A 27,589-nucleotide genomic window follows, 5' to 3' on the forward strand; every position below is an offset into this window, starting at 1 on the left:
TGTTAAAGAAAACATGTAGTAGTTTGTCTAGTGACTGGTGTTTTTCTTTTGTTTCCTTCCTTTCCTGAATTGTTGGAAACAGCAGCTATTAATGAGAGCTCTCTGTGGAGGATGCAATGACCGTGACTGAAGTCAGAGCTGCAGGACTGGGTTTTAAACTGGAAAGGGGAAGGGAAAAGGAGATGAGATCATTATATGAAATACTTTTATGCCTTCTCTTTGTTTTATAGTGGACGAATATATCGCCATTGCTAAGGAGAAGCATGGATACAACATGGAGCAGGTAACGACCCTTTGAATACTTTATTTTAAAGTCTTTTTCTGCAGGTATTAAAACCAGACTTAAAGTGACTGCTTAGAACTGTTTCTTCCCTTCTGTGCTGTGTTTTCTTCCCTCCTACTTCTCCCAAAACTGACTGTTCCTAACAGTAACCTGTCCTCTGGGGATATGGAATTCATCCCTAGTTTTACATCAAGGGCAAAAGAAGAAAAACAAAACCATTGTAATTTCTAAGAGTTTGGCCATGAGTATTATGCTTCCTATGGTGACTACCTCTTGAACACTTTCACAACCCCTGAACAACGTTAAAAAGATCGGCTTGTCTTTGGACAGTTGCCTGATTGCTTTGCAGTTTCCAGTTGATTGCTCCATCTCTGCTTCATGGATGCCTTGGCAGTTACTAATGAGCTATTGAACGATCATACGCTTTTCTGAGGCAAACCAATATCCATGGTTATTTACTTTAAAACTGTGCTGCAAATCATTTTGCATTGCATAGATGAGCATCTCTCCTGGGTTAAGCTGGTTAAACCCATCACAGCGCCTCAGATGTCAGTGCAGTAGTGGTGGACAGTCTCACCAGCTGTCCCTGAGGTTAGCCCAGTGCCTTTAGCCTAGGGGTGGAAATCCTGGTCTGAGGAGCAGACCTCTCCTTTATTCCACATGGTTCTGGGATTGTGTACTAATCTTTCCCGTGTTAACTAACATAGATTTCAACGCCCCTCTGGGGAGATGAGTAGATGTTGCCTGGGAAGCTTTTCTGAATTCTGTGGAGTTTCCTTATGCACTAATACTTGCCTGGAAAGGGAAGGTGGGGAATCTCATGACTTACTGTATTGGTAAATTATGTACTGTCTCTATAAAGGATTTCTATGAAAAATTGAAAGTTTATGGAATTGTTCAGGCAAAGGCCATGAGCATAGAAACCAAGACTTGAATGGGCAAGGGTTTGTATTTAAATGATTCTCCTGTTATCTTTGAGTCAGACTTTCAGTGGCTGATACTCATGCTCAAAAACACTTGGGGAACAAGAACATTCAAGTTGAGATAACCAGCAAAATTTCCAGCAAAACCAGGAATGATCAGACTTGATGTTTATAGTTTCTAAGTGCAGAAAACAGCACTAAAAGGAACGTGAAGGCCCCAAAAGTCTGTGAACTGAAATTAAAATAAGGATCACTTCAGTTGAGATGGGTATATTCTAGTACTGGATATTGTGGGTAATATTTGCCAAAAGAGATGGTCTCAAGATAATAAAAATGGGTTTCATTAGTTTAGTGGAGAAGTCTTGTTTGGAGAGTGTAGACTGATCCAGAAGCTTGCAATTTAAAAAAACCCCACTGAATTCTTGTGTTTTGAAAAGTAGAGATTTGCATTCATTTTAACTTTGGAAATGCAGACCTCCCACTCATTCCATGAAGTCTTTCTCCCCATTTTTCTCCCCTTCTCTGTGTACTGAAGTAGTTATGGAACTCACCACACCAGGTTGTAAAGTGGCTGAGCAACTTGTAAAAATGTCCCTCCTTCTAAAAATTTTCTCATTCCTTCCCTAGCACTCTTGCATAATACTCTGGAGTTAAACATGTTTCCCAGGTCCTTCGGGATTTCCTAGACAGCTAAGCTAGTAGGCACTTGCAGGAGATAACTGCAGAGGATGTCTCTTATATCGTTCTGGAAGGCACGTCGTTATTTTGTATTACAGGGACATATGTCAAGGCTTTCAAGTCAGGATGATTTGTTGTGTTACCAAGGGATACTTTCTCTTCAGCAGGTATCATCAGAGTTGCTGTTGGCTGGTAACTGTGGACAAGCTGATACAGGCTCCCTGGAAGGCAGTCAGAGCTAGCTTTAGCATTTGGCCACCATCTCTGGGCTTTGGCTGATGCAGCCCTCTCCTATGTGTGCATCCCCCCCAGCAGCCAGTCTCTTTGGACCCCTGTGCAGCTGGCTTGGCTGACAGTCATTGCCCAGAGATTCCCGTTCTTCCGTCTGTGTCTCCAGCTTAAAACCTACCTTTGCAGATGAGGACATGCCAGGCTGTTAAAGGGAGTGGTGAGCTGTCTAGCAGCGCAGCTGGGGTGTGCACCAACACTCCTCTGCCCAGCAGCTTTCCCATCCAACTGGCCGCATCTGTGCTGTGCACAGCTCCCGTATCTGTCCTTTCTCTCCCCTTGCTAGTGGCCAAGTGCCCTGTTGTTGGCTCCACTGCTGTCAGATAATGGCTGGAGGCTCAGGGCTGTGCTGTTGGGAGTCCCTGCAGCCTTGCCAGCTCAAGAGCAGGCTCCAGCAGGCGAGTGAGCTCTGGCAGGGCAAGCCTGCTTCAGCTGGTGTTGGCAAACTATGGTAGGTGGTTGTGCTGAGCCGCAGCAGTCACAGGCTTTTGGGAGCACTACAGCGAGTCTGGCTGTTAGCTGTGCCCTCCTGCCAGCCTGTATGGGATGCACTGGGACAAAGGAGGCTGGAAAAACTGTATACTTGCTGGTGTGTGCATGCAGAGCTCTCCTAGGGCAGCATGGGGTGGAGAAGGAATACTTCTCTCCTGTTAAACAAGCCTATAAGGAAAACCTTGTTGTTGACCTTTTGCTTTGTGTAAGCAGCTGTCCCCTCAGCCCTCGCTAGCACCTTAGTGGTGTTTAACACTACCCTGCCCTCCCAGATGTCTCCCTCCTTGTTTTTCCCTTGCTTTCTCACAGGGATATTTGGCATAGCTCATATCTGAAGCTGAAAGGGATGGCAGGGGAGAGAAAACTCGGTCCTTTGTGACTGCAGAATAGTTTCTTAGGCCCCATGCTAGCCAGAGTGGATGTAGATAAGTGACTGTGTCGCTCCTGTGACATGTCAAGTGATGGTGCTGCAACCAAGACTACTACTTGTTCTGCATGGGGGCAAAAGGGAATGCTGAGGGAGGGGGCAGAGGGTGGCTGGGCAGCACTGAAAGGCCAGTAGGGTCAGGATGAGATCTTGGATAACACTAATATTTATACACATGTTCTCTGCAGAATCTCAGGGGAGCGAGGTCCCATAAAGGAACTGCTTTTTGCATAGCAAAGCATAATGGGGAAACCCCGAATTTGGAGGGATTTTGTAGCTCTGAGAAGCCATGGTGAAACTACTAGATGAGGGTAACTGTGGCTGCGAAACCTGAGATGAATTTGCATATGATGAGCAGCTTACTCTGGTGTTTTACTCAGCATGTTAGGGATTGTTTTCACTTTACAGCCGCTGTGAAAGGCTGATTTCTAGCTCTGCAGAGTCAGGCCTTCCCAAAATGACTTGTGGTGGTCACTGGCATGCCAGATATAGTGATGTGTCATAATCTACGGGAGAGGGGTGGCTGTGAGTGAGCATCTTGGGTGGTGGGAGGATGGTTTGCAGGTGGTGGAGCACAGAAAATGCACTTTGTGGAACTGAGAACCAGAGACTGCAACAGTGAAACGAGGCATCTCCGAAGAGAATAAATGAGCAGCCCCCAAAATGAGTGAAATTTGTTCCTCCTTCAGGCCAGGAGCATCTTAGTAGCAAGTCAAGGTTGTACATGCTCTCTGCCGTTTCTTTCTCCAGTTCTTCCCTCATCTTCTCCCTCTTTTCCCCCTCCCCCTCAAAAAGAGACTCTAAGCAACTGTAAAACCTCCCAGTTAACTAAACCGTCCCCTTAATTGCATGGGAAATCATGAGAGTTTATCACTAGCAAGAAGCATCCTTTAGTCCAGCCTGTTTTTCAGGTAGTCTTCCCAAGTCTTTGCTTAGCTTTCCTGTGCATACCATGATCAGTGAAGTTCAAATCACTTCTTCATTTTCTTCTCCTCCCCTTTCTTTTGCTACTCTCTTATTACTTTACTACCTGTGTAGTTTGTATAAATTTCAAGTTGACCTTGAAAGCCTAGCAGAGTGGGGGGCAGGTTCCAGGTTTCTTGCACTCAGAAAAGTGTCTGATGTTGCTAAAAATTAAAATTATGTCTAACATGTTGCCTGACAAAAATGCTGTAGGTCTCCCTTTGCATGCATATAATATATTAGTGTTTCTTGTGATTACAATTGTCCCCTTGGTGTCCTTGTTATTTCTAGGCCCTTGGGATGCTCTTTTGGCACAAGCATGACATCGAGAAGTCTTTGGCAGATCTGCCAAACTTTACTCCATTCCCAGATGAGTGGACAGTGGAAGACAAGGTCTTGTTTGAACAGGCCTTCAGTTTCCATGGGAAAACCTTTCACAGGATCCAGCAGATGGTAAGTGGTGTCACAGGAATGGAAAAGCAGAACAGGCAGTTGGACTGTTGTCTTCAGTGCTGATTGTGCGGAACTCTTGTCTAATGCTCTTGGGAAAGAATAGGCCAAAGGGGATGCTAGAGGAAAAAATAATACCGTGAATAGAAAGAAACAACAATGCTTCCAGAGTCTCTGTAGAAGTGTTTTCCTGAATTGCTTTACTGGTTCAGGATAAACTTTCACTGTGCAATTTTTTTAGTTGGAAATGACAGTTTTCAGCCCCCTGCATGCTACGGTAGTGGGTTTTTTTGTCTCAGCTGGAGTTCAGGCATGGTCTGTACACATGTGCCCACCCACACACAGAGTAAGATCATCTCTGTGCAAAGCTGATTTCCTTTCTTACAGCCTGCTTTTTAGGAATTAATTTTATTTGTCTATGAAGTGTGTGCTTAATGTGATTTGGGACTGTCAGTGGATGCTGTGGTGGAGGTTTATACATCATTGCAAGTTTTCAGTCCTTTGCTTTCTGTTGATAGTGATTTTTTTTAAAACTGATTGAAAACTTCAAGTCTAGGTTTCTGTCTGAAAGGCAACTGCTGGTGTGTCCAATTTTCTTTCAGAAGCGGGAGAGGATGGGATGTAAAATTTTTTTACTATTATATCTTGAGAGTTTTTGCAAGTGGTTCATCACCAGGATGGGAACCAGACTTTGTTCTTTGCTTTCCTTCAGTAACATGCCTCTCAAGTTTTCCAGTAGGACCTGGTTACACTGGTGGTGACCCTTTGAAGTGACCCTAGGCTGTTCACCCTCTTTTAAGGACACATGAAGGTCTGTGTTGCTGATCCTGCTGAAAAGGGAAAAGCAACTTGCCTCCAAAGTACGAAGGAAAATTGCCAGGTCCCTTTTCAAAAGAATGGCAGGAAGAGCCTTGTTCTCATGTCCTCCTTGAATGTTCCTTCAGTGGTGTTTTGTTCCAAATGTTCTTGGAGTCCTAGGGTCTCCCACTTCCTCGGCTCAGATGATGGGGCTTGCACATACTGTGGACAGCTGATAGAGACAGCCTGGAAAGTTGTGGACTGCTGAAGGATGAAGTGTTTTTTTTTCTTTATTCCTCTGTTCTTACATAGGGAAAAAAAGGGGAGGACAGTGTCCTGGAGAAAAACGAGAACATAAAGCCTGTCCTGTTGCTTGGTTAAATGCCAAAGCAAGAAATTCTCAATTCTGTTTATGTGCAGAAGCATGACTCTGTCCCTGAGTGAAGTGCATTCCAATACAGGGATGCCAAGCTCATGCACTGTTCTCTAGGTAATAATATTTTTTTACTGTTGCTCCCAGAAAAGCCATCCTGCATGAAAGGAATTAAATGACATAAAGCTTTGTGTTTAGCAGGGGACAGGAATCAATGGCTCGGGAGCACGTTAGTTGTTAGTTAGTATGTACTGCCCCGTTAGCACCAGCGCAGCTTGGAACTGAGGGGAAAAAATCATCAAAGCCAGAGAATGAAAAGTGAGTTACATTATTTACTGGAGTTGATTCTGATATTTTGGCACTCTTTGCATGTGTTTGTAGCCAAGTTAATGTTTGTCGCAAACAGCCTTGTCCCTGAGTTTGTTCTGTGGAACTCTTTAGTTCCAGTGTACCAGCCTGCTGCATGGCTATTGGCAACACAACATTGACATAGTGCTTGTGCTTTGCCAGCACAGATGGATTTATGCCTGTGTGCAGCTGTGGGCCAGGGTGGTAGTTCTGGTGTGATCCACTATTAGCACCTAAAGTCAACCTGGTGTATCTCAAGTGAAGACTTAAACTGCAGTGTCTGAATAAGAGAGATCTGGCTCTTGCTCGCAGTTTTGTTCTCCTCCCCAGTTGTCTTGCCCTCCAGGCTGAATCAGACACTTAGCTAAAACATGTTTTATTCAGCAATAAAGGCTGGACTTTTACCTTTAGAAGTCCTATCTAACAACATCCATGCAGAGTACATTGGAAGCAGAGAATTAGTCTTAATGTAGTTTTATGTTTTTCGGGGGCTGACTTTTCATAGCTACAAGACAATGACATCAGCGTAAGAGGACCAAAAAAAAAAAAAAAAAATCCGAGACTTGTGTTTTCCTATATCCTCAGTTCACCGTACAGTAATGTTTCACCTTTTGAAAACATCTTTTGTTGAGACCTTTGAATAGATTTCATCATGTGAATGGTGTGAATAAGCCTTTTAAACCAAACATCAGAGATATGCTTGGGTTGTAGCCTGCAATTCAGCAGTTCCTGCTGTTGCTTACACATGCCTGTGTTGGCTTTTAAAACTGTTATCTCAGTTTCAAGGCCCAGTTATGGGTTTGCTCTTGCTATGTTCCTCTAGTCTGAAGGGAACCAGCTACCTGGCTGGTGAGTGGAGGCTTGCTGAGATGGTCTTGACATATTTTGATGCTCTGAATGGTAGGCACTAACCCGAAACACTCCCCCACAGATCATTTTTGGAAAGGCTGCAGGACTGCCTCGTTTGAGCCTTTGAGAGAATGCAGTGTAGAGAGATCAGATATTCCTTGACAAAAACAGACTGGTTGTATGTGAAATTCTGGGGGTACTTTACGTATAAACATATAAAAGGATACATGTTTAATTTACAGCTTCCTGACAAATCAATAGCCAGCCTGGTGAAATTTTACTACTCCTGGAAGAAGACAAGGACTAAAACTAGCGTTATGGACCGTCATGCTCGTAAACAAAAAAGGGAACGTGAGGAAAGGTAGGTTTGCAAACAGAAAGGCTGTGTAATGATGCACACTGATTTCTTTAGACTATCTCAGAGATTCCTGTTAACTTGTAAGAAACTAGATGTAGGATTTTCCCCAAAATGTTTCCTGGTACCACACCTTCTTTCCCCACCCCTCTTCCCTGCTGTGCATGTTTTTCTTTGCCTAAAGCCAAAAGGAATCTGTCGGCAATTAGGTGTGTTCCCTTCTTCAACACTGTGCAATTCCTGATTACTTCCTAATGCAGTGGTCACTGTCCCATCACTCTAGAAGCTTTTTCTCTGATACTGCTTGAGGGTGGAGAAAATGAAATTAAAACTGAGAAGAGGGTAGCACAGGGGAACTTAGGATGAATCCTCTGGCAGAGGCATCCCAAGGAGTGCTGGGTGCGTTAGGATTTGGGTGAGTGGTGGTGTTTGGGAGGTCGCTAGTCGCTGAGCTTCAGCAGCTGAGCTTGACTCCTGCTTGTGCAGCTTTGTCTGCAAGTTCACCTTCTGGTATACCTGTGCCAGCCCTTGAAGGTAGCTCAACCAGTGGCCTCAGGTGTGTGTGTGGGGCGGGGGGGTGAACCACCCTCTGAACAGCAGCAACTCCAGGTGCCTTCTCAACCTGCTCTAAAATGCAGTTAATGTATTTGCAGACCAAACTTTGAGGTGCATCTGGCTTTGGAAGACTCCTAACATAATTGGGCAAAGTTCTGCAAGAGCTTTTCCCTCAGAGGAGTTGCTGCTCTAGCACTTCCCAGGGAGCTGTGTGCTGGCTCCAGTGCATATGAGCAAGCCCTGTTTGGGAAGGGGGAAGAAAAGTGTTTCCAGGGTTGAGCTGTACTACACCAGTGACTCACTCAGCCTCTCCCATCTCTCCAGTAGATCAGCAATGCTTGCTTAACAGGCAGGGCCAGGGAGAATACTACCAGCCAACTTGTCCAGTGTTTGTTGGCTTTCTCTGACCTGAGTCCCTTTTTCCATTCTGTTCTTTTCCCTTCTCTGCAGAGACTGTCTTGATTTTTCTTCTCCCCATCCTGCTTTTTTAATTTTTTTTTAATTTTCCTACTAATTTAAAAGGAAGGAAAAAAATCTCTTATAAGGAATATGTGTTTGTCTCATACTATGTAGTTTAGGATCTTTCAGTACTACTTCTCTATTTTTGTTCTGTGCTCATAAATGAAATTACTGCAATTTGGAAATACACCTCTCTGGTACCTATGCCTGTTTGCTGGGAAAAGCAACACCTCAGACCATCTGGTGATTGGGAAAGAACTGTATGGGCTGCCATGTACTGTAATTTTGTAACCTTTGAGGAAGGCAGCTGGACTGGAAATGCGTAATTTGGTTTACATCTGCAGCAAGCTAAGCACCAGACCATCAGCTTGATGTTTGATTTCCCTTTTTCCTCTACATGGTGTAAAATAGTCAAACCCCTACACTCAGAAGAATTTGTCAGTGCAGCCATGCAGGGCATGGAAGCAAAGCTGGGTGAGTTTGGGGTGCCCAGATTTTGAGGTTGTACTGTGCCATTGGTTGTTGGCAAAACTTCAACAATGCTCTTCATTTAATAGTGATCAATGTCTAAAACTGCAGAAATTAGTGGGTGGGTTTTGATCTAGCTCATGCCTAGGGAACTTGCTGGAAGTGAAGAGCAAACTCCGAGCACAGCAAAGCCCATGGGGGTTTGGCCTTTGCAGAAAGGCTGAAATCTGAACCTAGGTGAGAACATAAGGAAGCTCTGTTGGAGATGGGGTTAAGAGAAAAGGCGATCTGAGGTATCTCATTTAATACTGCTATTTCTCTTCTGTAGCTAGGCAGGGAAATTCCCTAAACCGCCAAATTGTCACTAAAATATCTCCTGGTGCATTTGGGACCGGGTTTTCAGTATCTGTTCTTAGTTGTATGCGAGGGGCTTTGTGTATGCAGCTCTGGGAGGGGGTGCTTGTGAGTTTATACCCTGGAATTGTGATTACACAAACTAATATCTTGTGAATGAGCTGATGAGCCAGGCAGCTTGGGAGAGCAACAAGTGACTGCTCTTGTGGAGATGGATGCTAGCTCAAGCTAGCCAGCAGTACGTTCCTCCTTAGCGTATTTCTGCACAGGACTTCGCTGCAGCAGGGAGACAGCCGTGAGTCAGGGCCAGTACCACAGCCATGCCACTGGCACCTGCCGTGCCTGCTGTCCCCTGCTCCTGTGTGAATGTCCCCTGGCTGTCTCCAGCACCCTGGCAGCATAGCACAGCTTCTGCTGGGGTTCCTCTGCACAGCCCTGCCTTGTCCTGGCGCTGTGACATACCTGCACCAGACAAAATTCCTCATCCCAGGCTATAAAGTTTGACATGACGAAATAGGTTTATTTTTTTGATTTAAGAAAGAAAAAAAAAAAGCTGTGATTAGGTCAGCTTATTTCTTCCGTTTCTGGGCATTGTCCCAAATGGTGCAATTAACTTTAGTTGTGTACAGTACAAAAATTCTAAATGGTGAAAATATATTCGATTTAATGTCTGATTAAAATTCCAATGAAGCCAAAATGGCCAGGTGTGCCAAGGTCACTTTCAATATGGCCCCAGTTTCATGCCTATTATTATTCCGTAACTGATAACCTCTTTTTCTTTTCCAGGGGAGAATGAAATGTGAGCCTGTCACTGAAAACAAAAAACCAAAAAAACAAACTTTTTTTTAAATGCTTGTTCTTGGGAGGGTTCATCTTGTTCATCTTGTGCATGTCTGTTTTGCAAAATGTTGAGTTGTATGAAATCTGTGTTTTAGCTACTTGCTGTAATTCTAAGTCTTTGCTGCTGTCTCAGTTTGCCTAAAGTTAAAATTCTCAGTGTCCCATGTTCTTTAAAAGATAACTTGTGTAATCAATTACATGTATCTTGCCTTCATTTGAGCAAACTTATTTTGCCTAAGTACACTACTGAGAAGTCTTTCTTTACAAGACATGATCCCTAGTATCTTCATAATTTCCTGACTTAAACCAAAAACAAACAAAAAAACCCAAAACAAAAAAAACCTCAACACCTGAAAAACCACCCTGGGAATAAAACTAAGGAAAGCTGTTGGACTTGCTATTGCTTCCATGCCTTTCTTCTAGCATGCTATTTATAGAAAAAGAGAGCTGCAAACTAATACAGTACTGTTTGCTTTTGTCTTCCAGTGAGGATGAAATGGAAGAAGCAAATGGAAATAATGCCATGGATATTGAAGTTGAACAAAACAAGGAGAGCAAAAAGGAGGTATAATTCTTTTCTTACTATTGTACAAATGAAAGTGTTTACTTACTAGCTACTTCATGTAGAAGCTGACAGTATCTAATTTTCTTTATTTGTGCTTTGTATAGTTGTCATACAAGAAAATAATTGTCTTCAAAATTATTCTTAGATCAAGGCAAGCATAGACAAATAAAGATATATTATGGATGGAGCTGGGAAAATTTAAGACTTTACTATCCCATGATAATGTACTGTGTGAATGTTTCCAGTCTCTTTGATTCAGGGTTGGCTGTGTTAGTTTTAATCTCCTTCAGTGATGGTCTAAATCAATCTAGCTGCATGGAGATGGAGTAGAAGCACTGAGATGTCTGTGTGTCACCACTGACATGACTTGGTGGAGGAGAAATATGTCCTTTAATCTGTTGTAGGTAGACTAGCAAGAGCATGTTTATCTACACCTTAAATTCTAAGGTAAATTCCTGATGTACTGAAATCCTCAACAATTGTTATGAGGACTTCAGTGGCACCAGGATTGCAACTACAGTGGTGAACAGCAGAGGAGGAAGCTTTTGTGTGGCCAGTTCATTTTGTCTGTCAGAGGGGCTTTAACCTGTTATGCACAGAATATTTTGTTTACTTAAAGCATACTACTTGCACCTCACTTCAAATACTTCATTTTAAGCAGGCATACAGGTCTAGATGAAAATAAAGCCACACAAATACAACAGCTTTGAAAACCTGGTCTGTGATGCTTAACAGGAAAGTGTATTCTGTATTTTCATGTGTATTTTCATGCTGGTTATCTGTTACTAAATGAAAAAGCCTTACCATTCAGCAGCAGCATGGGTATGTGTGAGTGCTACAGGAAGACATTTACGCTATGGCCTTTTCTCCGTGAAGTAGCTCCCTTTCCTGATTTCTCTCCCACAGTCACTATTTTTCAATTTTTTAAATTTATTTTTTTGAAAGGGTATATGTAGGAAAAAAAAAATCACTGAATTCTTTAAAAACAGTATTTCACGCAGGCCAAAACAAGGGCCTAGAGCAGCTGCTTTGTCAGTCACTGTCAGATTATTTCCTCTAATAAATTATTTTGAATGGAAATAACTGCAAAATCACAGCATCCTAGTCTGTTCTTCACCCATGCCAGAGGGCTCTCTATACTTTCCAGAAAAGCCTAGCTGTTGCTTCCACCGAAGGAACTGGCATCCCTGATGACTTCCTAGGAGCAGAGTGGATGTGAAGCCACTGATGTTCACCCTTACCAGAACCTGAGTTCTCAAAAGCCTCAACAGCACCAAAACTAGAAGGGTCACATACTGCAGCTCTCTAGTGTGTCTTGTAAATAATTAGTGCTATCATCTCATTTTAATACATTTTCAAGTTTAGATTTCTCTATAAGCTTTTTGAAAGCTTGCATCTATAAGAGAGCTCCCTTTGATCGCCTTTATTATTGCTTCTTCCCCTACTAATACTGGCATGCCCTGAACTTGCTGCAGAAGGGGGAAAGGTAGTTTGTTGCGAACTTGGCTGCTTCTGTGGTAAGGCCACACCAGATCAGATGGCTGATAGCTACCATTGATATGTTTTTGTAGAAAGTATTGTATGGGAGGGGGCTGTGTGCCCTCCTTGTCACACTGAGGCCATGGCACCCTGACCAGTCTGAGAGATGCCACCAGAAGTGGTGGAGCATGTGCAGCCTGGCTGTGTATACAGTGGTGGGCAGCCTTGTGGGGGTCTTCTGGACAGGGATTGTACTGGTGGGTAGAATGAAGCTGACAAGCTGCATACCCAGAGTTCAGAGTTAATTTGATGTGATTTTGCAGTGCCTGAGCCTGGGGCTGATTGAACATGCCATGAGATACAGCAGGTATCCAGGAGGGGGGTATGTTCGTTCTTGATCACTGTTTCTTTTAATGACGTGGTCAGATGTGCAGGGGTGCTGATGTACCACTAGCCCAGCACTCTTACTGTAAAGAACCTCCCTGTCCCAATCCTGCAGAGATGGTTTTTCCAGTTCTGAGACATGTTGGTTACTGTATGACTTGCCAAGTAATAGTGGGATTTCTTAGGGTATCTGAAATCTCTCATCTGTTTCCTCTTTTGGGGATCATTGGAGGGGGAAGCTTTTTTTTTTTAGTGCTTTCAGTGTTACTGCAACTGTTCAGGTTTCCTCAGATAGTGACTCTGTAATACTGAGGTCATGAACTAGAGCTGCTTTCTCCACATCTTCCCGGTTCCTGGAAAAGCCTCCCATTTCATCTCCTGCTTTTACATGGCTTGAGATAGCTTGGTCTTTTATTTTTACACTGTGAAATCTGAGGAGAGGAACCTTGTTTGTATTAAGGGGTTTGTAAGACTGAAGTGTGCTGAATTGCAGTGGCAATATATAAGTAAACAGAGGAGCACTGCTAAATCCCTGCATTTTAATTCTCCCTGGTTTTCATGAATGATTTAATTCTACAGAGATATATGTGTTTCCAGGAAAGCAAGAGTTTCGAAGATAGGGTCGATGCTCAAATTTTCAGAGTCTGTGCAATATCTCTGGGGCCTAGAGGCATTTGGAGCTGTCAAAAATTGTTCTGCTGGAGCTCTGGCTTCTTGTGTACAACACAAAAGAGCTTCACATTCTTTAAATTGTGTAAAACAATTATTTGAAACTGCTTTCATTTTTCCTTAATGTTGAGGCTTCTGGGATATTCGCACTGCTGGCATTGCATGTTGGTCAACCGACATCCTTACCCTGTTGTGAGGCATTACTGCATGATCCTGTGAAATTCTGTATGTAGATGAGAGATTAATAAATCTGAAATGTCCGTCCATGTTGAATAATTTACCTGGCTCAGTTATCGAAGCTCTTGCTTTTGAATTGGAGTGCAGAGCTTACCTCACTTGTTCATAGCTAAACCGGTCTGGTTTCCCCTGCTCACCACTCACTTCTGCAGAAAGAAATAGGGTATCTATCATGCAACAGCAATAGTTATCTCTTGCTCCTGGGTTTGCCTTAGGCATCATCTCTAATGGAGTCCTTTGCACTAAAGGAGGGAAGAAAAAAGTTGAGAACAGGCAATTGTCCACATTACTGCTCCTGTGTGGCTCTGGCTGTTGAGCCCATGAAGAGGGTGCAAGCTTTTATTTGCTGGCAGCTGTGCTGGGTCCTCCAGTCTTCAGGAGTCAGAGCCTCATGCTTATGTGGGGCTTTGTGCTCAGCCTCACGTGGGTTTGAATGCGAGCGTTGTAATGCTCACTAATGAGCAAATGCCACAAACTGTGTAGAAACTACATGTAGCTGCAAATTAGGAGGGAAACAATAGTGCTTAGTGAAACCACTGAATCACACCAATGTGTTTAAAGCTGGCAGTGATCAAGTAGAGGATTTCAGATGTGTGGCTTCCCCTCTCTGCTTTTTCTCTCTCTGCCATCCTTCTTCTGCTATGTGTTCTTGGTCAGACTCCAGCCACTGGGTAATGAATCTTGGGTATGAGTTGCTTGTTGAAAGTAACTTCTGGAAGGAATGGTTTTGGTATTAGAGAATCAGATGTCCTCTTGAAGGGTCTGTAGTATAATATCCCAGTTAATCTGCCTGTTAGAGAGGTGTGTGCCTAATTCTTTGCTTTATACAGAAGGCATAAAAATAATAAGTGGTGTATGAAATATTCCGTTTTCCAAAAGAGACTCAAGTTTTATTTGTGGGCAAAACTGCATCAGTTTAATGGAACAGTTGATATATCAGTGATGTGCAAGAAAACCTGGCTTCCAAGAAACTGCATAATGATCTAAGAATTACTTTGTAGTCACCTCGCTCCTTTATCCTTAGCCTTTAAATAAATTTGGTTTATTTCTTCTCCTGTCTGACACGTATTAAAACAAGTCTCTGTAAACTCTTCTAGTTGTGTTCTTCCCCTGTCTCCAAACTCCAGTTTGCTTCCTTCTGGTGTTCAGTTAACCTGATGTGTTGAGGCCTGATGATGAGAGCAAGAAGAGAGGTTTCAGAGTGTTTGAAAATAACCAGAATATTAAACTGCCGGAAAACTAGGCATCTGTCTCCCAAAGTGAGAATGGTCAGAGAAGACAACCAGTATTTCTGTAAACATTGAAAGTTACCTAGAAGAAGGGAGAGATTTATATAAGGCAGTGTTTGTATGACATGGCACTTACAGCAAAAATGTCTTCCTGTTTGTAAGCTGCCTTTTTCATTCTCCAACCTTTGAGGATGGCTAAAAGTCATAGAATCAGAGAATGAGTTGGAAGGGACCTTCAAAGATCACCTAGTTTTGTAAAATGACTCCTGTTTGCCAGGTGCAGCCCACTGAAGCCGCTCCTCCAGCGAAGAAGGAGAAGCTTAGTACACAGGCCAAGAACAGAGCAAAGAGGAAACCTCCCAAGGGAATGTTCCTTTCCCAAGAAGATGTGGAGGCTGTTTCCGCCAATGCGACAGCTGCTAACACTGTACACAGACAACTGGACATGGAATTAGTCTCAATCAAACGACAGGTATGGATGGGATTGCTCAAGAAAAACTGGAGGTAGTGCCTGTCACAGTTTGCAAAGTTTACAGGAATTTGAAGCTTCGCAGTGATGATACACGTCATTATGTGTCTTAACTGACAAGCTGCTAGCCTTGTGCTATGAACTAATGCAGCCCTGTGTTTTACATCTCTCATGTTTCAATTCTGTGGGCAAGCCTACTTTATACCTAATGTGAAGTGAGGGAAAAGTCCGTAGCACTGACTTGAAGGAGTATTTGTTGGCGCTTAATGTTTCTTGCAGTTCAGAGTTCCTTATGTGTTAACTGTGCACTTCCCTCAGAAGACATTGGTTTCAGCAGTATCTGATTTCCATCTGCAGCTGTCAGTTTCCTTTGCCTTTTCCTGTGGTACTTCTGGAAAAGGCAGATGTTTGTTTTATTCTTTCTTAGACAGGCATCATACAAACTTTCCTACATACCTTTTGCTTCCCTGATGGATCTGCCTTTTAAACAAATGTTTTTCAAATATCTGTTAGTAAGGACAGGTTTACTACATGAGTTTGTTTCCCAGATATGAACATTTTCACTGTTTTTAAAGCAGAGATCTTGCTCAAGCTCTTTATTAAACTTAATAGAATTGATATTTTGGCCTGAAGCCTTTTTCTTGGCACTCTGGGAGAAGCGGAGCTCTCTTTGATTCATTACTTGCTGTGAACAGGGCCTTTCTTCTTATGCTGGGCTTCATATAGACCTGGACGTTGGGCCAGTTCTTGTTCCAAATAACTTGCAGACAGGATAGAATAAATTAAATGGGATCTCCTGATGTGCCAGCTGCTCCTGAATTCTATTATTCCAATATAACAAACTTTCTTTTTGGAGATGGGAGGTTGTGAGAAAAACTGGAATGCTGAGCTTGTGGGGTTCCTGCTGGGGCTGTTGGAAGAAGGCTTGTCCAAAAATATATATATTTTTAATTCTTGTTAAAGAGATGAAACTTTCTTTTCAGATTCAGAATATTAAACAGACAAACAGTGCACTCAAAGAAAAACTTGAAGGTGGCATAGAACAATACAGACTTCCAGAGGTAGGATCATTTTCTGACCCTCGTTTATTGTTGAGATAAATGCTAATCTGTGTTTACATACCAGGGCTCTTTGTGTTGCCAGTAAACTAGGACCAATGTCTTATTAGTTGCCAGTGTGAATCATGACATTACTGTATTCACTGTTGTGTAATGGAGAGAGATTAGAAGAAAGTAAGGGCAGTGTTTAACATGTGGCAGTGGTTTCTAACAGAAGTACAGGTATCCCAGATATACCATTTTTTGTCAGTGTTGTATCAATATGTCCTTGTGAGAGAGGTAGCTGCTTTGCTCTAAATACCAAGAAATGTAGGCGAGGATGTTAATGGCCCATATTTCACTTGGCACTTGGTGCTTTTGCTATTTTCCTTTCAACTCTGGCACCTCATGCTGGAAATAATTTGACCAAGATTACAGAGGGTGTCTGATAAAAACAAGTAGGTGCTTTGGAAGAGTGTGGCTCTTGGTTATCTGCTCAGACCATTCCCTATCTTCTTGTATTACTGTGACTTACAGGCACGGTGTATGTCACAGTTAACTGAATGGATGCCACATACAGTTTCTTTATGTTGAAAACATTGCTGCTGCTGCTAGAAGGAATGATATAGTTTGTCTAGCAGTTAATTCTTTGCTGTGTTTTTGTGAGATTTTTATGGGCCTCAGATACAAGTGAAAGTTGTTGCTTATGTAAATTGTTCCCTAATTTTTCTTTTATGTTTAGGCTACTCAGAAATTTAATGCACGTTGGACCACGGATGAGCAGCTTCTTGCTGTGCAAGGTATGGTGCTACAAGTCTATTTGTACTTCAGGTGGTGATAATCAGAACTCTACTGGATTTCAGAGCTGTGTTTCTCTTCAGTGGCTAATGAGAGATTTTGACATTGCTGTGTATTAACGCCCGAAGAACGGAATTGAACGAGGAAACAGTATCCTCCCCTTCCCCCTCATTGGAAAGTATATATTGCAGCATGTGAATATTTGCAAATAATCTCTGAGACCAAGTTTTCAGAAAGTGAAACTCTACTGGAGTCACTGCTATCCTCTTTGCCTGAGTAACTTGTCAAGTAGTACAGACAGATTTACACATGTCTTCTAGATTTGGCTCTGCCCATCTTTACTACATCTCCATTTTCTTTTCTAGGGCTAGTTTTAGCTGTGTCTCTTGCCCAATTTAGACTTTTTTCCTGGATTAATCTGAGAAAGGCTTGAAACCTTGACTGGATTCTTATGCTCTGACTTGAGCCTGATCTGTGTTCTTTGAGGAAATAACACATTGCTTTTGTTTTCCTTTTTGTTGGTTTTAGCAATCAGGAAATACGGACGAGACTTTCAGGCAATCTCTGATGTGATTGGAAACAAATCTGTAGTGCAAGTGAAGAACTTTTTTGTAAATTATCGACGACGTTTCAACATAGATGAAGTTCTACAGGAGTGGGAGGCAGAGCATGGCAAAGAGGAGACAAATGGAACCAATAGCCAGAAGCCTGTAAAATCCCCTGATAATTCCACTAAAATGTCCGAGGAGGAAGATGAGGTAAATCCAATCTAAAAGTCACATAAAATTCCCAATCTGAGCTCAGTTCAGATAGATGTGTGTGTGTATGTATATATACACATAGACACGTGCTCTGCAAAAGCCATTTTTGACAATCTTCAATCTGAGTATATTTCACTTTCTCTGGATATACAGATTCCAGTACTGATTTTGGGAATTGGGAATTCCAGACATCTATGAAAGTGGAAAGAGAAGTTAATTTGCAGTCCTCTGACAGTATATCTGTATCTTGTCAGCACATGGACATTTTAATGTCTCTTGCTGCCAAAACCCCATACACCTTTATCTCGTTTGGATGTTTTCCCTGCACTCAGTTCTGCAAGGTGTTTTAGGTTTGTCTTTGTTGGGACTGCATGGTCTTCTGAGGCAAAACTTGCTCTTTCATTTTTGATGATGGAGTGGTTTCACTCAGGGGAAGGGAAGAAAGGTATAAACAAGGAGAGTGTGTGAAACTGTTCACTCTGGAATTGCCTAGAGACAAAGTTTCCTTGATTTTACAGCAGTTTCTGTGAAGACAAATTCTAGAAACAGCCTCTTCTTGATGGAGGTTCATGGAGATAACACTTCTCCAAAGACAATGTATTTATTAAAGTTAACTAAGAGACTGTAGAGTGTTTAAATATGAAAGTTAGTTACAAAAATGTAATATGAACACAGTCTTGCAAAAGAAAACCTCGCTCGAGGTTTGCATGTTAAAAATGTCTGATCTAGGTCTCCCTTTGGCCTAATTTTATAAAATAGCTTGGCACAAAAGTCCTATCTTCTAAATGCAAGCACAGTCAACAGTGTAAGGCAAATTTTGGTCTCAGATGGAATTCTCAGTGTATTCTATATTTTAGTTGCCCTGATTATAGCTGCCTCACTTGTCTGTTGCCATTCAGATATTCAGAGAGCAGAACTTAATTGCTTCACAAATCCTAATAGTGTGATCATCAAAGATGCTTATATTTGGGACTAGGTCCAAAGTTATGACAGATAAACAAAACTGAAATCAAAAAACTTGCCTTCTCAGAAGGGTGCAAGTGAAATTGTGCCATTCTTCCAGAATTGAGAGGTGGAGCAAAGAAGCAATGGTACTAGTATGCAGCCACCCATTTGAAAGACAGGTGGCTTGTGTCACTGGCTTTTCCTGTGACCAGTAGAGTTGTATCTGTTGGCAGTGCAGAGCTTTTCTTCTCTGAGCCCTCTGATATTGTTCCTGGCTTCAAATGTTCAAATGTGTGGCTTGTGGTTCTTGAAGAAGCCTGTTGTGGACAGTAGGAACTGATGTGTCATGGCTGGGAGGAGGAAGGTGCTCGCAGCATGGAGGGGATTTTAACTACCAAGACCACAGCTTTTTATAAAAATGTTCAAGGAAGGGACACAAGGGTGTTGCACAGTGGACATCTGATGGCCACCATGCTCTTTGAGCATGTTGGATGTAAACGTTGCCTCTCAGACTGGCTGTAAGTGTGATGGCTCCTGCTTTCAGAGATAATGTAAGCATAGCGCTGCAAGGAACTGGGTGATGGTGCCTGTCGGAGCGGTTCTGGGGCAAAGCGAAGTGTCATTGGGATTTTTACAGAAGTGATCTATATGGGCTAGGAGAGGGGTTCCTGGTCCCTCCTGAGCTGTGCTGTACCGTGGGCTGGGGCCTGCTCTTGAGGGCACTTCTTGCACAGGCAGATGAAGTCAAGTCAGGTGGACTCCGTCCATCAGTAGCCAGGAGCAGATTTTGCTGGCCTGACACTGAAGTCCCTTGGGTGCCTTCTCCCCTGGCATGCCTTGTCTGCCTGGCCATCAGCCCAGTAAAAGCTTCATCAGCCCTCTGACTGCACTGGGCTTTCCCCTTCAGTGTGTTTTCACAGCAAGTACCCGCAGTTCCTTTTTTTGGGTTGTTTTGTTTTTTTGAAAGGGGGAGGTGAGACTGCTAGTTATAAAGCAACCTCAATTCCAGTGTTAATTCTTGTATGTTTACACTCCCAGCAAATCCCAGTGTGGCTCAGAATAGGGGAAGTTGCTGCAATACCATGTGCCACGGTTGTCCGTCTTGTTGCTTTTAGTACTGTGGATCTGGGGTGAAATTTGGAGATGGAAGAAAGCCTATGTTTATTCACTTTTAAACTAAACGTCTCCTTTTTCTCCCCCCTTCCCTCCAGGCTACTTCTGTTCTTGATGTCAGATATGCATCTGCTCCGTGAGAAGGTGCTGTAGCCTAGAACAATTTGTGTTGACTACTGTGTTATCCAGGATATCAGGTATCAGCAAACCTCAGACAGCCATCTCCATCATATCTGTGGACAAGCAGCTATTTACCAAAAAAAGGCAAACGCTTCCACTCCTGTGCTACATCTGCCTTAATCTCCCCTCATTCCTCCATACTGACTCCACTTTCTTTCAAAAACACCGGTATTTCAGCTCTTCATTTCGTCAACGTCCTGCTTAAGCATGAGGACTTCTAGAACCAGTGACACCTGACTGTAAATTTTGACCAACCTGCAAAACAAGGAGCTCCTTATTGGCCCCACAGTAACTCTACACATTAGGAGTTCTTATAATACTTGGTCTGTAGGGTATAAGTACATATTTCTGCATGGCCTTGTGGTCTCCGCTTCCTGTGTATTCTTACGATGACACTATTATTGGTGAGCTTTCTATAAAGGAGAACATGCACATGCCAGTGGTGTCAGGTTTTTTCTGAAATTACAGGGCATGTCAACAAGCAATCCTGAATAATGAAAAGTGATACAAAATGTTATTTCTAAGATTCAGTCAGTCCAAGGTTGTATTTCCAAGTGGAAAGAATGGCACAAACCAGAAGTGTAATGAGTTACACTTCTCATTACACTCATTACACTTCTGGTTTGTGCCATTCTTTCCACTGTATTTGTGTGTTCTCACTTCATAGAAAGCTCCCTAATTAAGCATTTTATTCCTGCATATTTTAATGGCTTTTCTTTAGTACAAAAGGGAATACGTAACCTGAAACTGTTTGATACGCTATTTAACCCCTGACATTCAGCATTTGCATTGTAACTTGTCAAATGAGTGCTACACAACTTTCTTTTTCCTGATCCTCTGTGGGATTAAGTCAAAACAACTTTTTCTGGTGCCTCTCCTTTTGGAATATGTGCCTTTTTACATTTGGCTACCATAGGTCACTTTCTGTCCCAGTGTCTCATTCCTCTTCAGAGCGCTGTTTGCCAAAGACATCAAACTACTTCTCCCACTGGAAGTCTGGACGAGGGTTGGGGCACAAAATTCAACCTTTAGGTAGTTTTTGGTCTCTCAAAGTTTGATGGAGAAGAAGCAGGTTAATTTCATTGGCCATTTTAACCCTTTTGAAGCACACATCGCTTTCATGTTCTGAACCAAAATATGCAATTTAAAATCTTAGAGGTGCTTTTCCAAATACTTGGTGCATGCGGCTTTCAAATCCCCAGCCCTCTGCTCAGATGACCTGTGCTGTGGCCTATCTGGCTGTCTTGAACTGGAGATGCCCTTTAAAGTCCTGTGTGAGGACTTTGCACCTTGAACAAGGTTGTTGCTGACTGCCAAGCAGACGGTGATCAGAGAAGCTAGAACCAGCAGTATTACTTCTTGTCCAGTGGAAAGTTGTAAAATAACACTAGTCATAAAGCATTTAAAAATGGTTAATTTCATGATGTTGGAAGAAACCACCTGTCTTTGCAGGTGGAGAAAAGGACCTTCATTGTCTCTCTTCCTCTACAGAGGGTTGAAGCCAAGATGGCACACAGCAATGTACAGCACCAGCCTCTCTTAACACAACGTGAAATGAGCCAGTCCATGTCCTGGCCTGCAGCTGAGGTGCTACAGCTTGGAGTGTAGCCCTGAACTTGGTGCTGATGTTCGAGCTGCTGGGCTGTGCCATGTTGTGTGCTGTGACGGCTCTGTCCCCTGCACCTGAATGAGGTGGGCTAATGCCAGCCGGCCAACAGAACCAGCTGTGACCACATTTCCTGCAGTGTAGACACAACCCAAGGAAAGGCAGAGGAGGTGGCCTCGCATACCACCAAGGTGGTCTCCTCCTTGGGCCTTGAGTGAGAAAAGCAATTTAACATCAGAAATTGAGCGACAATACACAGGCAAAGGAGCAGATAAGCATTTCTTAGGGCAAGCTAGAGCGTGCAGCCCAAAAAGAGCCTTTCAGCCACTTTGCAGCTGTTTCAGAGCAGTTTGATTCTGGTAGCTCCAGAGAGATCTTTTGAGGGAATGGGAGGATTGGAAGTGAGCTATTCCCTGTCCTCTGTATTGGAAACCTGTAATCCCAAGTTCGCGGCAGCGTTTCTACAGCTGTTGATGTGAGCTGGCAGCTCCAATGGTGGCCCTGCAGATGTTCCTTCAGTCCTGTGCCAGTTGGAGTTGGGAGCCTCTTTTGGGAAAGGACACTAGTTGTTAGCCAGTGTGAACCAGGATTAAAGACGGGCAAATAGCACTGTGAATTCAGCTGACAGTTCTGGTGTAAAGCGATGCTGCCCCTTGGAAATACTCTAGTATTAAACCTCCTGCTAGTACCAATGCACGCAGACAGGTCCTGGCCAGCGTGAGAACGTTGTGGGAGCTTGTATCCCAGCTGGTGAAACTCATCAGAGAGGCTTCTGATGGCAAGTTAAGGTACCTGTGAGGACTTCACATCGGTTTTTGCCCTCAAATCTGTCCATTTTATGATCAGAAAAGTTGTGTTTTGGCTTCATCCCCAAGGGGTAGGGGGAAACGTATAACTCATTATATTAGGAAGAAAAAAGTTGTTTAATTACTTTGACTGCTATCTTATTGTAGTTGATGCATACAATATAATAGCACTGTATTTTAAACATTCTCTCTAACTGTATTTTTAAATGCAATAAAGTCATTTTACCTTTTGAAAGCTTTTAAATGGTTTGGTCTTGTTTAGGTGAAGACTCTCTCTTTCTTTTAAAATGGGTCAAGCATTAGATACATCAACTGGTTGCATTCTGATTAGAAGGGTCCACAAAGATAACTACGTAAGATAGAATATTCACATAAATTTTGTTTCTTAAACTACCAATGTGAATGTCATAATTATATATATTTTGTGGAAAATGGGAAATTATTTCTGCTAAGTATAAGTTATTGTGCAAAATATGGTATCGTTAAAGAAAATGATAGTTTAAGTTTTAGTTTTAGAAATCTTAAAGATATAAAAGTGTATTGCATATGCATAAACAAATTTCATTTGTTCTATTTAATTTTTATGTAGCTGTGTAAAGTGCTAGGTAACTTCTTTTTTCGCTTGTCCATTAAAACAACCTTGTTACTTGAATATTCGTGTTTAACTGGTTTGAAACAGTGATCAATTTTTGTAATATCTTATAACCAAGGGAAAAAATACATGCCTCAATTGTGCTTAACAATATAGCAACAATGTACAATCAGATGCTTAAGACCATAGTAGCCATAACTGGTAGTGCAACCACAATGGTTGTGTCTTGATATCTTTAATAGCAGTGGGGATAATGAATTCTTAATATTTTTAAAAGTTTGCAACCAGGAAGACCCCATTAATATCCACTAGAACACTTTTTTAATAGCTAATATTAAGAGTGAAACTCTTATTCTGTTAAAGCAACGTCCTGACAAACATTTTACTTTCCTGTACAAATACATCTGAAACATTATGTATTAAAATAGGCTCATTGTCACTTTAAATTTCAGTTTTTGTTCTTTGAATCGCTAATATGCTGTTGGTATTCTTGCACACCAAATATGAGCCAAACAGTGCATTACACTAACTTCGTCACTGGATTTGTGAACATAAATCTCCAAGTCAATGAAGCGCAAAAACATCATAAGACATTTTTCTGATAGTGTTTTTAAAAATCTGTATAAAATTATCCATAGCCCATTTACTGATGAGTGGCCTGATATATACTCTTTAAAAAAAAAAAAAAGAAGAATTATTTTTATTAGCTCCAGCTTGTCTTCAGCAAGTCAAAATCTAGTGATCTTGTGCAATGCCCTTAAAGAAAATACTTTCTGCCACTCCCTGGATTAATGCAGTTTTTCCTGTTGATAGTAAAGCACAATTGCAGTGAAAGTTACAGTTCAGAAGATGGAAGGTCAGTATAGTCTATGCATGTTGTATAATACTGAGTGTTTACATTCATATTCTCCTAAAATAAAATTTATACTGGAGTGTATAGTATTCCATTATGTAGATTTTATCAATTTTGTTAACTGCTTATAGATTGCTTAAAAGAACTTTTTCAAGATTTTAAAAGATGTATAAGGTTAAGTTTGCAAATATAATGGAAATGCTGTATAGCTTTTGGAGTGATAAAATACTCGTTGGGATTTTAAAGAAAGTATGCTGTAACAATGCTGTTGTAAGTAATATTTTAAATGTCTTTTTTGCCTGTTTTCTATTATTCAGCACACTTACTGTGACGAATGTTCATAGCATTATAAAATTGCTTAGCCACTGAAAAGTAACATCTGGTTTTGAATTATTTTACTGTATAAGGAACTATAGTGGGGTAAATTCCTTTGTGAAATTCTACATAATTCATTTTTCTATTATTTCCAATGTTTGCTGACATCAAATAAAATTTTTTCAAGCCATTGATGTAATAAAATATGTAGTAAAATATTGTTGATGTAAAATGTGGTTCTGAAATGTAATTGATCCCCTACCTTTCAGATTTTGGTCGGGAGAACTGACCGGGGCTTGCCCCTACCTGCATTGCATTGTCTGTGTGTAGGTGTCGTTGGAGCACAGGTGAACTGCTGCCGGAGTCCGGGCAGAGTCCCAGTCCTGGGAAGCTCGAGCAGCCTTTAGAACAGTGCTGGCAGCTGGAGCTGCCTGGTGCAGTTCGTGCCAGCAGCCCTGCACAGACCACTGCTCCTTTTCTGATGGTGCGGCGTATTCCTTTCCCCTGGCCATGCAGCCACGCTCTCCGCAGTCCCACTGGCGTGGGCATCGCCTGCAGCTGACAGGCAGTGCTGTCTCAAGACAGGTCTCGTGTTTGGGAACTGGTGGGACTGGGATGCTGGCTGGTCTTGAGGGGGCAGAGCCAGAGTCTGGCTCGTAGGGTGCGGATTGAGACTAGTGATGGTGTCACTGCTATTATAATGAGGACCTGAAGAGTAAGCTGCTGTCTGCTGCATGCAAAGGGCACTTGGCTGTACAACTGAACAAGATCGTCATCTTTCTCCTGCAATGAAAAGAATTAATTTAAAATATATGGGGAAGGGCGACTCTTATGCTTGAAGTGTAGTGGTGTGTAGATGCTGCTGTCACAGATGCTCAAAATAGCAGGAAATTTTGCACTGGGGTTGAACCTTGGGATTTTCAGGAAGGTAAAGTTTTCTGTCTTCGCATGCTGGGTGCAATTAAGCAGTAAATTCAGAAACACAGACGAGATGTTACAGGGCAGCTAGGGGAAAACTGCTTTGTGGTGGTGTGTTACATTCAACAGGCAGGGTACCAGCAGAGCTTCGTGATTCTGTGTGTTAGCACAGGACAAATGGCAAGGAGTTTTCTGCTTTGCTCACGCGTTAATTGCAGCAGAACTAATACAGCAATATCCTGTGGTGGTTTCCAATGCTGTGTGTATGGAAGGCAGGAGTTAGCCATGCCTTTCTATGTTGTAAAGCAAGGGGGGTGGGGAGGGAGGTTTTGGGACTTGGGTTTTTTTTAAGACTTGAGTGTCTTTGCTTACTGGAAAGCATCTTTGTAATTTTCCTGGTGGTGGGGAATATGGTGCCAGTACTGTAAGGCAGTGATCTGCTTTTTTAGTGGAGTCATAGAATCGTTCAGGTTGGAAAAGACCTTTTAAGGTCATAGAATCCAGCTGTAAACCTGACATTGCCAAGTCCACCACTAAACCATGTCCCTGAGCACCGCATGTACACATCTTTTAAATACCTCCAGGGATGGTGACTCCACCACTTCCCTGGGCAGCCTGTTCCAATGCTTGACATCCCTTTCAGTGAAGAAATTTTTTTCTAGCATCTGATCTAAACTTCCCCTGGCACAACTTGAGGCTGTTTCCTCTCATCCTATCGCTTATTACTTGGGAGTAGAGAGCAGCACCCACCTTGCCACAACCTCCTTTCAGGTAATTGTAGCAAGTGATAAGGTCTCCCCCCAGCCTTCTTTTCTCCAGGCTAGGAGTTGAGTCAAAGATCTTTCAGCCCTTAACCTTCAAAAAAACCCGCCCCTCCCTGCCTGCGTGTACCCCCCAACCCCAAAGCAAAACAAAGTGAAACAACTGAAGAAGGAATTTCCCTTCCTTTCAATCAGGGAGCAGGTGAGGAAACTGGGACTTCATGTTCCCAAACACAGACCTGCAGAATCCCCTGAGGACTCCAGGAAGCACAGGTAAAGTAGTGATCCTACTACTATTTTGAAAAACACAGGTGCTACATTTCTACCTAGTAATAGTAGTAGTACTAGTAGTAATACTAGTAGTAGTATTTGTAAATGGAAATGCTGTGTTGAATTAATGCTGAATGGAGTGAAAATGCTGTATTTATTATGCCTGATAGCCTGTTTCCTGCATAAACAAATTGGTATCTGATAACTTCCATCAGCATGCAAGCAGCTACTGTGGTTTAGACTTTAAGGTCTAACTTTAATTAGCTTTGGACCTTAACCAAGAAGGTGAATACATGTATATTGGGAAACCTTAGTTTCCAAAGCACACGCATGTGTCCACCAGGTCTTTCCCATCCCTGCAAGCTGTGGAGTACAAACACCACTGAGCACTTCTCCCGTAGGAGTGGAGCTGCCTGGCAGGATGCGATAGGAGCTGGAGTTCAGTGCTGGTGCTGCTTGTGTGCTGAGATTTTAATCTAATCCCCAAGTATCAGCTTTATGAAATAAAGCAGTATAAGCATGGATTTTATTTCATAAACCATCTTGCAGTCTAAAAGATACAGTGTGATGTTTGAGAGGGAACTGGGTATCAAACCTACCATCTCATTCCTCTCTAAACTGCACTCTGGCTTAGCCACCAAAAGCATCTTTGAACAAGTAAGAGCAAATGTAATTTCTGGTCTTGCTTTTAGTAAACAGTAAATAAAATGTGCATGTGTCTGTGTACAAATAAACAAAACCAAAAAACCCCAACAAACACAACTGTAGGAAAACCCCCTAAATCTTAGCAAAGGGTCTGCTGAGGGTGGTAGAGGAATTGTTTGCTTTTGCTGCAGAAGGGATGGGGAGAGAATTCCTGTAAAATATTAAGGGAAGTAGTTTCTGAAGTCATCAAGAAGGGAAATCTTGAGGACAGTAGCATACAGGAGTTCTGGACTTTTATCAAATCTGGAGAAATCACCTGTAAGTTTCCCCTACTGAGAGCAGAGAAGCTTGCATGGAAAAAGGCTGCAGGCTGAGCCGAAAAAGGGCAGCAAAGGGCAAGGACTTGTAAGATGGGGGGAGAAAAATTATCAGCCAAGGAGTTTACACTGGGGATGATCAGGAAATGGGTGTAAGAGGAGAACTGACGTGTCATACTGACTTCTATTTGTCCAGCTGGAGATGATGGGGAGGGAGAGATCAAGATGTTTGTTCTGATTCTGGATGGACACTTAATTTTCATTACAGTAGCTTGGAACAGGAGAAGGTGTGTGGGATGGTGGAAATAAAATGTGCATGTGTGAACTGGGAGGATCTTTCCTCTGTCTGCATACTTTGGGGGAGCATATACAATTTGTCTGACACGTGGAACTATGGCTTAGAAAGATGTGAATAATCTTTTAAAATGGAAGATGATACTATGTGCCTGACAAAACTGAACTGATTTCAAAAAGAAAAAGATGAATAGATCTAGGCAGCTGCAGACCTCTTGATACTGCCTTGTGTATTCAAGGTTTAGAATAAGTCATGATGGAAAGGAGAATTAGGTGAATTAATAAAACAGAAGAATGAGTGCAATGGGTTTGCCAGAGAAAGGCTTGTGCCTGGCTAGTCAATCACAGGGTGCGGGATTCATCAGAGGATACGGATATCACTGCCTGAGCTCGCTGCCCAGAATCCCTTAGAGAGAAATAAGCTTTTTAGGGTGTAATTAATT

At 42.3% G+C, this 27,589-nt stretch overlaps 1 protein-coding gene across 1 annotated transcript; it reads left to right on the forward strand.

The window, feature by feature from the left end:
- Positions 1-230: 230 nt before the first annotated feature.
- On the forward strand, positions 231-20,249 carry RCOR1 (REST corepressor 1; the record flags this gene model as incomplete). Its single annotated transcript, XM_010083230.1, has 9 exons — positions 231-283; positions 4,346-4,507; positions 7,115-7,233; positions 10,390-10,468; positions 14,744-14,938; positions 15,919-15,996; positions 16,715-16,772; positions 17,299-17,528; positions 19,688-20,249. Coding segments are annotated over 9 exons (1,016 nt in total), but the record flags the coding sequence as incomplete, so codon positions are not given.
- Positions 20,250-27,589: the final 7,340 nt, after the last annotated feature.

This window comes from Pterocles gutturalis, unplaced genomic scaffold (assembly GCF_000699245.1).
Source record: "Pterocles gutturalis isolate BGI_N339 unplaced genomic scaffold, ASM69924v1 scaffold20470, whole genome shotgun sequence".
Classification (NCBI taxonomy): domain Eukaryota; kingdom Metazoa; phylum Chordata; class Aves; order Pterocliformes; family Pteroclidae; genus Pterocles; species Pterocles gutturalis.